General features: G+C 39.5%; 1 protein-coding gene across 1 annotated transcript in view; it reads right to left on the bottom strand.

Annotated features, from left to right (window-relative positions):
• SPATA16 (spermatogenesis associated 16) overlaps positions 1 to 16,354 on the bottom strand; it is a 288,894-nt gene that overhangs the window by 17,278 nt on the left and 255,262 nt on the right. Inside the window, exons 8-9 of the mRNA XM_062177925.1 lie at positions 10,465 to 10,629; positions 7,788 to 7,871 (exon numbers count right to left, since the gene is read on the bottom strand). Of these exons, the coding sequence (XP_062033909.1) occupies positions 7,788 to 7,871; positions 10,465 to 10,629 (249 nt within the window). The remainder of the gene's footprint in view (positions 1 to 7,787; positions 7,872 to 10,464; positions 10,630 to 16,354) is intronic.

The raw sequence follows: 16,354 nt of genomic DNA, 5'->3' as shown, positions 1-16,354 counted from the left end.
TCTGAGTGTTTTCATTAGTTATGCTCATGGAAGCTTGTGAAATAGTTATAATATTCAATGACGTTGAGGCTGGCGCATGGCACAGCGGGTTAACACCCTGGCCTGAAGTGCTGGCATCCCATATGGGTGCCGGTTCTAGTCCCGGCTGCTCCTCTTCCAATCCAGCTCTCTGCTATGGCCTGGGAAAGCAGTGGAAGATGGCCCAGGTCCTTGGGCCCCTGCACCCACGTGGGAGACCTGGAGGAAGTTGCTGGCTCCTGGCTTCAAATCAGTGCTGCTCTGGCCATTGCAGCCATCTGGGGAGTGAACCAAGCAGATGGAAGACCTCTCTCTCTCTCTGCCTCTCCTCTCTCTGTGTAACTCTGACTTTCAAATAAATAAATAAATAAACAAATCTTTAAAAAATATTCAATGACATTCTAAAGTAGCATTTCTCTTCATGAAAAGTCACAGGTCCATGATTCCCTGCTGCAGCACTTCTCCCATTACTTTTAAAAAACACAGTTTTCTTTTCTTCATCTGGTCTCAAATCAGGTATTTGAGGCCTATCAGAGCAAGACAATATGTTATACCTGGTTCAATTCTGATCTTCTCAGTGCAAAATTTGGACTTTGTAAATGAAACACAAATAGATTTTCTTCTGAATTGGTGTTGGAGTATTGGTTTTTCTCATACTCTGGTGAGAAGAAACAGAAGTGCTGCAACTTAATAGCTGGTATATTTTAAAAGGCCCCTTTTCCTATTTATTTAAGGACCAGTTTGTAAGGCTTCAGTAGACCTTAAGATTGAACACTAAGTAACACTAAATTATGGAATCTGAAGTGGTATGGGTGTGCAACATTATATTCCTCAGAAGCCTGTTACTTGCCCAAGGTCATGTGAACAGGAGCTGAATTAATGGCCCAAGCTCTATGGATCTAGGTTCTGCATTCTTCCTGGTTTTATTTGGAAAACCAAGGAACTAGGAAGGTGGATTGGATCTAAGTGGGTAAAATGGTTGACTAAACTCAAAATTCCTGTTATTTCTCTGATTGGTGTGAGAAAACTCTGTATTTTGAGAACTGAAGACAAACTGGGCTAGTTCATTGTGAAACTCTACTTTGGTGAATTTCCCAGTTGGCCTCAGACCCAAATGCCCAGCTCTTTCATGTAATAATGCTGGTCATTCCAGCCTTCCCAGACAGCACAAAGCTAAAAAAACCTTTAGACTCCAGGGTCAGATCAAGTCCTGGATGTACTTACTATGAGACTTTAGGCAAATGGCCGAATTCTCTGTTCCGCAAATTACACTTTTTGCTCATCTGAGCATCAGTGAATCACTATGTGCAACACTGAGTTGGAGAGTGCTGGCAAAATCTGAGTTTAGTACATATTGACTCTTATGTTTTCATTTTCATGGTCTGGCTTTCAAAAAAACTCATTCATTCAGAGCTGGGAGCGAACTCAGAATCTTCTATTGCAATATCCTTATTTTACAAATGAGAAAACTGAGGTTCACAGGGAAGTGACTTCTGATGTGGTTTGTTTCAGATTCAGTTCTCCAAATGTCTACTTCAGGGTGTTTTCACAAAATACAGCTTCCTTCTAAGTAAGCCTTTGCATTTCTTTTGATTAGAAGTTGGAATCTGACTACTTGTCACCTCCATAGTCACCATCTGGTTTAAGGTTCAAACTACCATTATTACTCTCCTGGATTCTTGAGTAACCTACCAGCTGGTGTCTCTGCTTCTACTCTTGATGCCTTCAATCTACTCTCAAATCATCAGGTTAGGGTGTTTTTGTTTGCCATGCATTATGATCTCTCTCACTTCCTCCCAAATTGCTCTTGTTGACTCTGCTTCAGTCCCCCCACCTTCACTGTTCTTTGTTCCTCCTGAGCATAGTCTTCTCAGGACTTTACATCATTTGCTATTTGTTTTACTTGGAGTGATTTCCCCTAGATTCCTGCAGGAGTAGCTCTCTCCTCTGGCACTTTCTTTCTTTCCTTTTTTTTTTTTTTTTTGACAGGCAGAGTTAGACAGTGAGAGAGAGAGACACAGAGAGAAAGGTCTTCCTTCCACTGGTTCACCCCCCTAAATAACCGCCACGGCCAGTGTGCTGCGCCAATCCAAAGCCAGGAGCCAGGTGCTTCCTCCTGGTCTCCCATGCAGGTGCAGAAGCCTCCACTGCCCTCCCGGGCCACAGCATAGAGATGGACTGGAAGAGGAGCAACCAGGACTAGAACCTGGGGCCCATATGGGATGCCGGCGTCACAGGCGGAGGATTAATCAAGTGAGCCATGGCGCCAGCCCCATCCTCTGGCACTTTCTGTTACCCTATGATGTTCCCTTTCTCAATGGATTTCTTATTTTATAACACATTCTATATTTGGGTAGGTTACTATGCATTTTAGTGGAATGCAAACATGATGGGGGTGCTGCTTTTACATGGCTGTTGTCTCCAATATCAAGGAGAGTATCTGACACACAGGAGGTACCCACTAAATGTTTGATGAATGACATGCTTTCACAGGATCCGAAGGGTACATTTCCTCAGGTATTTTTGTTACAGAACAAAGCTAAGCAAAATGTGACATCCTTAATTTAGTATGTCCCAACATGGGATTTTCCAGTACAAGAAAGTTTAACTTTATTTTTGGTATAACCTGTCTAGTTTTGTATTTGCATAACAAAACCAATATACATGAACCAACATACATGTATCTTTCTTGAGTTAATTACTAGAAAGAAAATATTCAGCAAAGCCAAAACCAAGCAAAACAGGAAATTTCCTAAAAATCTATAAATAATGTATTTAAATTCTGTTGAATCAGGAAAAAAAAACAATTGTTTTATTTTCTTTCTGGGTTGTTCAAGAAACGTCAAAGGAAAAAAAATGTACACACCTCTCACGAACCAGATTTCATCTTGATAGTTTTTTTTTTTTTAATAAACCTGTAACAAAATTGAGCCCAGAAAACTGTGTTAGGTAATGAGGCTTCTGACAGACCCTCTAACTATGTGAAACTGGGATGTTCTGCTATAATTCTGCTGTTTCAGATGAAAATTTCAAGTGTTTTCATTAGGTACAACAGCTGTTTCTATTACAGATAACAGATCTCAGAAGTGGTGATGCTGATATCAACTTCTAGTGGGTTCAGAACACAGTGTAGCTTGTACAATTAGTTTTTTTAAATTATTTTTTTCTGCACATGCTAATTAACTGTGTAGCAGTAAAAGGAAATTACTTATTTGCTACTGGAATTGTCGGAAAGTGATACGATCATCCTTTGTATAGTCACATTATCCAAATTAAAAGCCCTTGAGAAAAATTTGGCACCCTGTTCCTTCCCATTCACATCTTCCTAAAGACCTCTCAGGAGCTTCCATTTAGAAAGTATGATCATTACCAGGGCTTTTAATGCGGAAAGACTGGCTGCTCACCAGTGAGTCTTTCTAGACATCCCGAGGTTGGGTGGAGTGATTCTACTACAGGACAATCTTAGAGGCCTTGACGTGATGATCCTGACTCCTTGTCTGAAGTTATGTCTTCTAGCCTGGGACTCAGAGCTTCAGTCCTGTTACTGTACCTTGCCTCCAAGGTGTTTGCTATCTTCCATTTTCTCACTGCATCATGCATCACTCATTCATTGAGAGGTTGAATCCTGTCTGGTCTGCAACTGCTTTGATCAGCAGAATATGGTAGATGTTGCCATCCCAGTTCTGGGCCTCGCCTTTTAGAGGAATAATGGTTTTTGTTCCTTTCTCTTGGAATAGTTCCTGTTGGAACCCAGCTGCCATGCCGTTTGAAGCCTAATTCACACAGAAAGGCCACACTGAGGCAGTCCAGTCAGCTGTCAGCCATATGAATGAGCCATCCTGGAGTCTAGTCCAGTTTAGCTTCCAGAAGACTTCAGCCCAGAAGCTGTTTGATTGAACTGAATTGCGACAGAATCAGCTAGCAGAGTCTGGTCAACTTATAGAATGTGAGATAATATTGAATTGCTATTTAAAACCACTACATTTGGGGTTGCTCAAAACACAGCAATAGACAACTACAGTAAAGCGAAAATTGATAAGCTGCAGGTTAAGTGCTGTTATAAATATGGGCATCAATAACACTAGCTTGGAGTGGAATTAGTAGTTGTCTACAAGATATATATAGATGTTAAAATCTTCCACCTTTTTGGCTGGTCCCTAGAATTTAATAATTGGATTGCTTCTCTATTATCACTTAAATTAGTAAATATAAATATTGGCTGTAAAAATGCTAATGTTTCTGGGAGGGATAATGCTCTAATCCAGAGTACAGCAAACTTATAGTATTTCGGGCCACACAATAGTATTTAAGTATTTTAGACTTTGTGAGCTGCTTTCAGTCTTTGTGGCAACTATTCTACCCAACAAAGTTGACATAGATAATATGCAAATGAATGACATGGCTTTGTGTAATAAACTAAATAAAATAAATAGGTGGTAGATTTGATCTCCAGACTATTCTATGGTCAACAGAGACATTTGATTATATTGTTTTATATTATTTGATAATTATCAGCATTGGATTGGATTCATCTTTAACTTTAGTCCCTCTTGCTAGCTCTTAGTCTCCTGTGCAGGCTTTTCCTTATACTGTTAACATGTTCTTCTAAGGATCTCTTCTCATTGTATACAGTGTTTCTCAATCATGTCACTCACTCACATGAATTCATTTAGCACAAATTTCCCAGGGAGAAGGAAATCTCTATCTGCAGTTAGTCTTTTACAGAGAAGTCAAGGCTTCCATATTTCCCCTTGAATATCTTGCCAGAACCCTAAATTCAAAGCACTTTGTGCCACTTATTAGCATATCATTTATGAATTCCAAAGGGGCTGGGGTTCCACAAAGCTCTTTTTTTTTTTTTTTTTTTTTGCCAACTGTGAGGTGCTACCTATGGTGGATGTTAGTGAAGAGACTTGCTCCTTCCTCTCTGCTTCTTGCTACTTCCGTCTGCTCTGGGGTTCTTGTGACATCTCTTCAGCAAATTGTCTTCAGTCCAAACACATGCATTGTTTTCTGTAGTAGCAGCCGAATCTAGTTTTTCCAAAAATGGAAGAATTATCTCCATTACCAATCTTTGCCCCATCAGTTCGCACAGCGCCAGTGGGCTAACACCTCATCTTCAGAGGTCTGAGTCCCAGCCATTCAGGAGCCTGCTTCTGAGCACAGAGCACCACTAGCAGCTGGGCAGCATCTTGTATTAGACTGGCAGGATCCCTGCTTCACATGTATGCTCCTAGGGTTTAGTCCTTTCACCAGCTTTACTTTGATTCACCAGCCCCAGGGATGGCATTTGCTTTTTAATTGCTTTAGCCATGATAACCTCCTGTCTTTTGCCATTTTAGTTACCTAGACAGCAACTTCATAGCTATCCATCTTTTTATGTTAAATTTCCATTCAAATATTGGGTATGGTTTCTCCTCCTGACTGGACTCTAAAGGGAAATCTATTCCCAATTAAAAGCTGTTCCCCTCTTTACTTAGTATAGTGTCGGCCTTCTGTGTGTAAAGTTAATTGAAAATGGATCTCAGTGGAAAATGGGACTGGGAATGGGAGAGGGAGGAGGAGGGGTGGGAGTGTGGGTGGTAGGGTGGGTATGGTGGGAAGAATCACTATATCCCTAAAGTTGTACTTAGGAAATGCATGAAGTTTGTATTCCTTAAATAAAAGGTTTCTTTGGGGGAAAAAAAAGCTGAAAGCTGTTCCCAAGGCGTGTTCCTTCCTCGGTAAATGTTGCTGGAAAACCTCACCTTTTCCCCTGCTCAATTGCGTTGTTCCAGCAAATACTGAAGCATTTTTCCTGACTTTTTCTATTCTTGCAACTCCCAAATCCCATCAGTGAAGGGTTCCTGAATGTTTCTTCAGTCTGCTGCTTCTCTCCTGTATGCTCACCACTGCAGATCAAGCCCCATCATGTCTTACCTGGATGGCCATCACCCCTTTATAATGAATCACATTTCGGTAGCCCCTCCATTGATAGAGATGTCTCAAAAATTTTTTTAGTTAAATACACCCTAATACATTCTAAACTAAATCAATTTATAAGTCCTTCTGTGATTTGCCTTCTGCTCTGCATCTCAGCTTGAAATATCTGCTTTTCTGAAAGACTTTTTTAATGTGCCATGCTTTCTTTGCATTTTTGGTGCAAACTCTACCCTTTGTTTGGAAATAACCTGAATAACTACTACATCTCCTTTAAATGTTATATAAATATCATCTTCTCAGAGATTTGGGTTTTGACCTCCCAGAACAGGTTATTTTGCTCTTAGTTTCTATAGATCATTGAATGCCTTATTTTTTCTATCACACTCAGTAAACTTTTTTTGAATTTTTAAAAATTAATTAACTTATTTTTTTAAGAAATACAAATTTCATACATACAACTTTAGGAATATAGTTATTCTTCCCATCATACCTGCCCTCCCACCCCTCCTCCTCCTCCCTCTCCCCTTCCTAGTTCCATTCTCCATTAAGATTCATTTTCAATTAACTTTGTACACAGAACACCTACTCTATACTAAGTAAATTTCAACAATTTGCACACACACATAAAACTGTTTGAGAACAAGTATCACTTGTTAACTCTCATAATTCAACTTATTAAGGACAGAGGTCCTGCATGGGGAGTTAGTGCACGGTGACTCCTTTTGTTAAATTGACAATTAACACTTCTATGTATGATGTCAGTGACCACCTGAGGCTCTTGAAATGAGCTGCCTAGGCTATGGAAGCCTTTTGAATCCACAAAGTCCATTTGAAACAGTTGTCCAGATCGATGGTAAAACCCACACAGGCAATGGTCATGTGTGTATCTTAATTAGCACAATATCCTCAACACCTAGATTCCTCTCAGCACAGCAGATAATCAACCAATGTCTGCTGAGTTCATTGGATTTCGGTTGTGTACATATATCAGAGGGCCTCTGGGTTGAATGCTGAACGCATGTCCTCAGATGTGCCGGATCCCCCAGGCCCGGCTGTTACTTCTTACACTAAAGGCTTACTTGATTTGCTCCTTTCACACCTCCTGACACCCATCTCCCTGTGTAGATTTTAGAGTGATCCAAAGAGGCTGAATGGGGAGTAGATTGATCAGAATTTACTACTTCAGTCTACACCGGAGATCCAACATTATTGACTTGTAGACTTTCAGAGGGTCCTTTAGTGTCACACAAGTCAGTGGAGCAGCTGGGGTGAAAGTGCTTTTCTGTGCTGTTGCATTCAAACTCCAGTGGCCAATGAGCAAATGTTGCTCTGCTTCCAACACTCAGTGTTGGAAGTTATTTCTCCACCAGAAACATCAATGTGCTAGTTTCTTTGAAGTTTCCTGAAACATAGTTGTTATTCCTCAAGTGACAAAAGTGAAAGAAATAGTGGAGTATAGACTAAGATGGAAAAAACTTTGGCATCAAGATAAAAAAAAAAAAACACTGATGACATGAATTTCAAAAAATTATAATACCCAATAATGCAGAAGCAGATGAATACAAAAATGAGCATGGCAATGAAGAAGAATCATGAAAGCTCAAGACTACAGTCTGCTGGAAAAGTAGCGGACCCGAGGGAACTGATTAAATAAATCTATATTTGATTTTGTTTGCGCTTCCAGGGAGAGGGCTACATTTATTTTAAAAGGAAAACCAAAGCAAACCAAACAAAAAAATACAACCCAAGCTACTCTCATTTCTTTTTATCTTCTAAGCAGATTTGACCCAAGTCAGGACATTTTCTTGGAGAATAATATATCGTTTTCCCTCGGCTCAAAGTTTTACCTTTTGGATTGTATTCCACACACGTTCTTTATCGTTTCCTCTTCCTTCAAGGGTGTCCATTGCGTCTGCCATTAGTGACTGCAGCTGTGGCACCAAGATAAAAATTATCAGTGTGGAATTCACACAGAAATAACTTCTCTAAATACACAGATTAAAACCTAATTAAAAAATCATTTGTACGCTGATGATTTTATTACTCATCTTTCCTGCAACGAACAGTGCCACCTCATCTTTGCCACAGTCATTACCGAGTATTATTGCAGATATAAAATATGGAAACAATGAAAAGATTCCTCTTGAAAATTTGCAGAAAAACATATAGGTTTTAATGTAGTAAGTGTTGATGTTTTGTTAAAAACAGATTTGGGTTGTAAAGAATGAAGGCAGTAGTTAATTCTCACAGGAAATGGCATGTAGTACATGAATGCATTTTAGTATTTTCTCCTGAGGCTAATGTATCATAATTCTAGGCATCATGCAAAAGCTCACCAGAGGACAATACTAAAATTGTGCTGTTTTATTGCCTCTTAAACAATGTAGCTCATTTATGTTCTTCTACTATTCTTTTCTTTGTTAACATTTTGAAACCACCAAGTTACCCCCTCCCACTCCTTTGGGTCCTATTCGAAGGCAAGTTTTAAACAGCCACCTTTTGCCCCAAATAGACACCTGCAAAGCTTTGATATTAAACAATCCTATGCATGTGGTGTATATGTGGCTGCAGTGTAATGAAGCTTCATCAGGCTATGGGATATTCAAAGGTTACAGCAAAGTTCTGTTGAAAAACAGATACCAGTTCAGTTCACTGTGATATCAAACAGTATGAACCCCGAGATAATCTTTCCATGCTTTAGATACTGCAGGGCTTAAGTAGGGCGCTAGAGAGTTGAGTCACTCCAAAATTGTCTATTGAGCAGCCACTGCTTACACAGCACTACATAAGGTATTACTAGGATTTATTTTCTAGGTTAACCCATACTTGGAAGCTGGGAAGTAAAATCTATTACTTTAGGTGATGAAATCTTGCTAGACACATAATTTTTAAAAATTTGGCTTTCACATAGACATCCAAATATATTTAAATTTTTTTCTGGAGGGCATATAAATTATGAAAATATCCCACGGAATCCCATTTTCCAAGGTTTCAGAAACTGAAAAATTGCACGTTAGAAATGCTAGTTTGCTGATTAGTATGTGCATTTCTAGAAATAAGCATTTCCAGGGGGGAAAAATCCATAGATGTGTAGTTAGGAAGACTTAAGTGCAGGGAACTCCCCTGTATTTCTCATGTAAATCTTGAATGTGCTTTTCAGGAAGACAGGATCAGCATTTTGCTGCTTCTTAAGTGAACATTTGCTTTGCTTCCTCTTACCTCAGAGAAACATCAATCATGTACAATTGACTATAATATGTACTTTGAAAGCTCCATACTTACTGCACTCCTGAATGCCATACGAGTGGCAAAATAAACACTTAGCCTTTGAGAAGGTGCTTCTCTGAACACAACTATCAAGGTTTAAGAAAGTCTTGTTGCCCCTTTTGACTTTATCATTCCTCGATGAATAGACTTGTATCATTGCTTTCATCTTTAGCGTGCATGGTTTCACTGTCTGGCTAGGCAACCTCTTTCATATGCTTGCTCTATCAGTATTTATTTAATACACTTTTAACAGGTTTAGATGAACAGCACAAATGTTGGTAGTTCAGTTCTTGGTTACATCTTTAAGAGCTCAAAGAGGGAGAACTCCTTTAGTTATCTGAAAATTACAGGTAATCAGTTTGGGCTATGTTCATCCTTGCAATGTGAATTCAATTCCAGTCTGTAATTAGTTTTAGCTATTCTCAATTAAGGCTTCCATGTAAATAGCATTGCCAATAACACATTAGGATCTCCAGACAAAGTAAATTTTACCTTTCCTTGAATGGGCAGCACAACTGTTTAGTAATTGTTTTTCAGATGAGGTGCTATCATTTCTAACATTAATTATGATTATAATATATGCATTCATTTGAAGACTGTTTCTGTGAGATGTTCCTTCAACTAAGTTTTGACTTAGTCTGTGTAAGTCTAAAGTGTTTGGTTTTCTGAGTTAACTCATCAATCTAGTTTAAAAAAACCCCCAGCTATTTTGACTATCTACATTTTCTCTTCACATACACCACTGTTTTATTATCTAAATATACTAGTATGTATGTGTGTGTGTGTGTGTGTTGCTACTGCCAATACAAAAGGTAACACTGAAGTGGTTAAGAAAATCCTGAAGATAATTTTGTAGGGTTATTTTTCTATACAGTAATTACTCTTTAGTCTTCTCACTTTTTTCATGGAAGAGAATCATCTATGAGTATTAATATATCTTGGAGTTTAAGCAACAATTAGCTAAAATCTTGATATAACACAAAAAGCCTGACACACAGTATAAGTAGCCAGTCCTTTTCTGTGTTTTCACACATCACAAAGTTCTTGCTACAGAAAAATGGAAGTTAGTCAACATGAGTAGGTAAAAACCATACACCCATGCCTACATTTTCCAGTTTTTTCATTAGAACGCTTCATGAGGGCTGGGGAGTTTTCCTTCTGACTACTACATTTATTATCACACCTTTTTAAGACCATATAACTTTTCTGTTGCCTCCAGCCCTTGACAATCTGAAATAAGGAAGAACAGACACTTACCAGTTCTGCCTCCTGTTGACTGAGGTCCTGTAGATAGGGAATGGTTGCTAGTTCTGCCATTGCTTGATTAATCACTTGGGACTGCTCCTTCACTCTCTGCAGCTGGTTTAGAAGGCTGGCGTACTGTAACTTCTCCATCACACCAGAGCATGCCAGGAAATTCCCCTAGTCTCACAGGGAAGGGCAATGTTTTAGAACAAAATCACCAAGACCTCTCCCTTGGGGACTGAAGACAGGCCTTATTATATTTACATTGTCTGAAAAAATGGTGTCCAGTACAGATAAACTTTTTTTTTTTCTATCTTATTAGAGAATTGTCTATGCAGGGTCAGTGCTATAGTGCAGCAGGTTAAACTACTGCCTGCAGTGGCTGCTCTACTTCCAATCCAGCTTCCTGCTAATGGCCTAGGAAAGCAGTGGAAGATGGCTCAAGTCCCTGGTCCCCTGCCACCCACATGGGAGACCTTGAGGAAACTCCAGGTTCCTGGCATTGGCCTGGCCCAGTCCTGGTTGTTGGGGCCATTTGGGGAGTGAACCAGTGGATGGAAGATCTCTCTCCCTCTGCCTTTCAAATAAACAAACAAATCCCCCCCCCACCTTTTTTTTAAAGGAAAAAGAGAATTGTCTATGCTGCTTTCTCAAGAAAGTGAATATGAATAAAAGGGGACTGTTGAGATGGGTTTCCTGATCTTCCTGAATGGGAACTAGGCTGAAGAGAAAAGAGGGTACTGAAAGTTGAACCTATGCCATACTCCCCCTATGGTGACCTCATAGGTCTGTATCCCCTTGGAGGGGCAACTTTATATGTGTCACCAAAGAACTGTAAGAACTTACAGAGTTCACAGGAAAGAACATTTTTTCTGTTCACCCCAATGGCTTCCACTAATGCTCCAGCTCTACTCTTTAGTTCTTATTGGCTGGCTTGTGTACTGCCTCCTCTCCTTATAGTGCTTCCTTCTGACTTCTAGGACCATCCCAGCAACTGGCACTTTCCATTGTGAAATAGAGGACTGTGAACATCTGTAAGGACCACCAACTCCCATTGAGCTTTTGGCATTTTAAACATTCTTAATACAGGACATCTTAGGATAAAGGTGGGCCACCTATTGCAACCCACAAAAGAGGAGGCCTTGTTTTCTCTAAAATGTTTAATAGAATTTGTAAAGCATGATAGGACTGACAAAATTTATCACAAAATTCTCAGGTCTACATTTGTGAAAAGCTACTTCTGATATAATGGGGCATATATTGATTAAAATAGAGTCTGAGTTTCTGCTGTGTTTGGAGGGTGATGAGAAATAGGAAGTCACAGGAGGTTTTAGTCTGGCAATTGTATCCCCTTCCTGGTGCTGAGAAGATGAAATCTGGATGCCCAGTACCCTTTATAGCAGGATTCCTCTATGTGAGCAGCACCCCTTCGAAGCAGGATTCCTCCTTGACTTCCTGCACCAGAATCACCAGGCTTGTTAGCTAATTAAGAAGTTAACAAAACAAATTGAGCTCTGCCCTTCATTTAGTCCATCATAATCTCTTGATATGTGGCCCCAAAAATAGATTTTAGCCAGGGGCCTCCCCAAATATTCTAATATTTCAAAGTGAAATTTGAGAATAAATCACTACCTTAAAGCTTGGTATATGAATACCAATTGTTACAGTTTGTAAATACTTATGACATGGTTTCTTCCAGAAATTAGAGAAAGCAGAATTGCCTCTCTTTCTTCAGAGAATCTCCTCCAAAGACAAGTTATTGGAAATCAGTAGTACTGAAGAACATCTGGAATTTCAACTTGAAGCTAGAAAGCAATTCTTTCTGAAATATCAGACTCATAATTTGATTGACAACAGCTTCTAGAAGCTTGCATTTTTTTCTAGAATCTTGGAAATAAATGAAGTTTAGACTTCATTGTACTATATTTGCCTTATTTATCCCCAACACTTATCTATGCTATTCAACTCATGTGCTTTTATTTGCATAAACTTCTTCTTTTTGATTAATCATTTATCTGAAAGTCTATGATGCCATGAGAGCAGTGATTGCAAATGGTAGATTTGGGATCCCTTGCCTGAACTGATGAAATAGCTAGCCTACCCATTCAGATTAAACACGTAGTTAAACAGTGGCATTCTGTCAAATACAGGAAAGCAAGCTGGAGGAGACACAGCTTTTTGTTTTTTCATTTTCTGAAGAAAAATTGCTTTCTTTGTGTTTCTTAAGAAACAATGGGGCTAGTTGCAGGAAAGTGGTACAGTGACTCAACTCCACAGAGCAGAAACAACTGCAGTCTGCTCGGGAACATAATCTATTTGTGTCATTTTCAAAGACATCAGGAAAATAAAACTCCTGGAAGGCAACTGTGCTTTGTTAGCTTGATTGTTGGACGCATAACAAAGCAGGAAGTGCTCCAAGCAAATAAGATGCTAAGGAAAGAACAGAGTTGACTTCTAACTGAAACCTGTCCTCTTGTCTGAGCCAAATGCCATTTTGGTTATTCGGAGAATATAGGCTCATGTTTTCCCTTATGTGAGGCAGGGCTTCTGAAAGAATAGAGTGAAACAGATGAAAAAATTAATATCTCGAGCCATCAGAATGCTTTGATGTTGCTGCTTTAAGAAAATAATGAAAAATGAGGGAAGTAGCTTAAACATCTAATGTCACAAAAGCCAAATCTAAAGGTAGCAAACTATCTGAGGGAGATTTTAGGAGCAATCAAAGGGCTCTTTGGCTGCTCAAGGGAGTGCGATAAAGTGGCCAAGATTGAAGCTAACCCTCACATGGGTACAATGAAGGTCAGGTAAACAGCAAGTTCTAATGAAGCCTTCAGTCAAAGAATTGGCTGAATTTAATAGCCATTATGGATAAGTGTTTGGCAAATAAGGGGTACATGTGACACCAAGGAGAAGCAGAGTCCAGGTGTTTGGAATGTACCTCCTTTTGACATAATATATAGAAACATTAACTGCAACAAGTGGGTGGTGTGGAGGGGAGGAAATAGATTGTTATTGTTCATTTCAAATATGCACATGTAAACATTTTTATGCTTGGACGAAATTAAAAGTAAAATTAAAATGAGGTATTAAAAAATGGCTAGGTCATTTTTTAGCAAGTCATCCCGTGAAGGAAGGTTTCATGCATGGCAAGAGATTTTATTATTTTAACTCTTCAGTATTTAGCCCTGGAAGCATTTAGAACATAAAGTTTGAAACTGACAACAGTGGATAGAGTTAATGAATGGAAAAGCATAGCGCCATCAGTAGCATGAGAAGAAATTAGGACAACAATCTGGAGAAGAAAATGTACTGTTAGAGCAGGGCTGCTGGCTGATGTTTCAGGATGATTAGAAATCACCCGGAGGGTGGTAAAATGTTTGGATTGTAACTCTGAAAATTCCAGAATCATCCTGTGTGGCTGCGTGCTGGGTGCCCAGTAGACAAGGCAATGAGCTTCAGTAGTGTGAAGGGAGTTACTATCTGTGGTACTGCAACCTTCGTCGTCCTCTTCATGAACTGTCCACCACCATCCAGCAGGAGGTGAAAGCTCAAGTTCCTGAGGAAGTTTTTCCACAATTAATTTTCTGAGTCTGATTTATACACTTACATGTTCATTTACAAAAACTGGATCCAGCTTTGGAATCCATGTTGTTACAAGTAAGTTTTGCCTCCAGCAAGGATTTCATTTTTCAAAGAGATGTAGTATGCCTTCATGAAAGAATACTGCAACAATATTCTGAACTCCAATCTTGAATCTGAGTCCTAGTCCTCCATCCCCTCACTGTGTGAACTTGAATATATCACAATATATCACTGCGAACCCGTTTCCTCATTGATAGAATGAAGGCCACAGGCGGCACCAAGTTATGAGGGACAAATGAAATAATGTGAAGGAAAATGCATTTTAAACAGTGGAGCACCTACACATGCTTCTCCTACACTTTAGCTCCTTAGTGGGACTTACTGCACGCAACAAACACCTCATTAATCACCAGGACTGCTCTGTATGTATATATTTTTTATGTGTTAGAGTTAAGAAAATTTCTTGACCATAAAATAGTTCAGAGAGTTGGAAACAAGAAGGATCTATTACGTTTAGAAAAATATTTTACTGACTTCATTGTTAATATGTTTCTGTTGAAGGTCAATTACCATGCTGTCTCTTTATATGCAGTTTGTAGAGAACAAGAATATGTAGCTGTATTTCAATGGAGGACAATTGAAAACTGGAGCAACCAATGAGAAAATATCCTGTGATGTAATTTACTGAATTGCCAAAGTAACATTTTTTTTTTTGCTAAAGATATTAGATGTTATAAACCTAACATTTAAGGTGATTAAATATCCAATATGTTTAGGCAATGTCATAAGAATTCCTGGCACTGCCTAAGTATTATTTAGAAATCTACAGATTTAACATCGCTTGTGTGACAATATACATGTGCTAATACTTAAAAATTGTATGGCTGATTCTTGTCGTGGCACTGTGTCAAGCACTAGCATTATGTCAAGCATTAGCATTAACTTTTGGATTTCCTGCTGTTACGAATGCTGAAGTTGCAATGCATAGTATTTTCATATTCTGAAGCCATTTCCATTAAGGAACATTGTCAGAATGAATGAAAAATCGCTGAAAATATATGACACAAAGTGTGTTTCTTACCCTTTAGGCATGGATGAAAATGTGAATTTTTCAAATGTTTATCCTAATGGGTAAGGTCACATCTCAGTCACTTGTATTAAGGCTGTTTGAAAAAATCTAAGATTCTTCAGGATAAATATATTGCCAAAGATGTTGTCCACTGTTTTCTAATGGAAGTGTTGGATATAGCTCTCTTATACCAAGCATGTGAGAGTGATTAGCTCATGGTCAAAGCCTGCCATAGGTTGAAGTTCTGAGTCCAGCCCTGCTTCAGGCAGTAGATCTGCTCCAAGGCTGGAGATGAACTCTCTAATATTGCCTGTGTGAGGAGATCTGAACAAATCAGGGATCTAAGGAAAGCAAGAAAAGAATTCACTTACATAATCCCATATTAGGAGAATATGTAATTTCAAAGTACACAGATTGTGCACAGGAAAAGGCCTATAAAAAAGTTTTTTGTTAAAGCAAACTAAAGCCTGTACAAATTATTTCAGTTTCCAAAATTATTAATACTTTACAAAGGACTTCAACATAGATGTTGGTCTTTTCAGTTTTTTTTTTTCTAGAAAGCAGGGATGGGGGAGGGAGGAGAGAAAAAGAAAATGGGAGGGAGAGGGAGAGAGGGACAAAGGGAAAGAGGAAGAGAGGGAGAGGGAGAAGGGGACAGGGAGGAGGGAAAGAGGGAGAGGAAGAGAGGGAAAGGGAAAAGGAGACAGGGAGGGAGGGAAACAGGGAGAGGGAGAGAAGGAGAGGAAGAGGGAGAGGGAGAGGAGGTAGGGAGAGGGATCTCTTTCATCTGCTAGTTCACTCCCCAAATTCCTACAAGAGTGAGAATTCAGAAACTTGGCTTGGGTATCCCATGTGGGTGGCAGGGACCCAAGTATTTGACCCATCACCTGCTGCCTCCCTGGCTGCACATTTGAAGGAAATTGGGTCAGAAGTGGGGTACCCAGGACTCAAACCAGACACTTTGATATGGGTGCAGCCTCTACCCACTGCACCAAATGTCTGCTGCTGGATTATCTACTTTTGGTGTCACCACAGCTCTGTGAAGTGGGCATGGCTGTTATTAGCTGACTTGAAAGGGAGGGATGGAAAGAGGGAGGGGGAGAGAGAGAGAGAGAGAGAGAGAGAGAGAGAACAGCTGAGGCGGTTAAGTGACTTGCCACAGGGTTACACAGCACAGCCTGGGGTAAAAGTCTTCACCAACATGAACTAAGGAGTGCCTAAACATTCAAGTGGGTGGCATTGGCTGTCTGG

The sequence above is a fragment of the Lepus europaeus genome, chromosome 2 (genome assembly GCF_033115175.1).
Source record: "Lepus europaeus isolate LE1 chromosome 2, mLepTim1.pri, whole genome shotgun sequence".
Lineage (NCBI taxonomy): Eukaryota > Metazoa > Chordata > Mammalia > Lagomorpha > Leporidae > Lepus > Lepus europaeus.
Note: the sequence above shows the minus strand (reverse complement) of the source record. Positions and strands in the feature narration are given on the sequence as shown.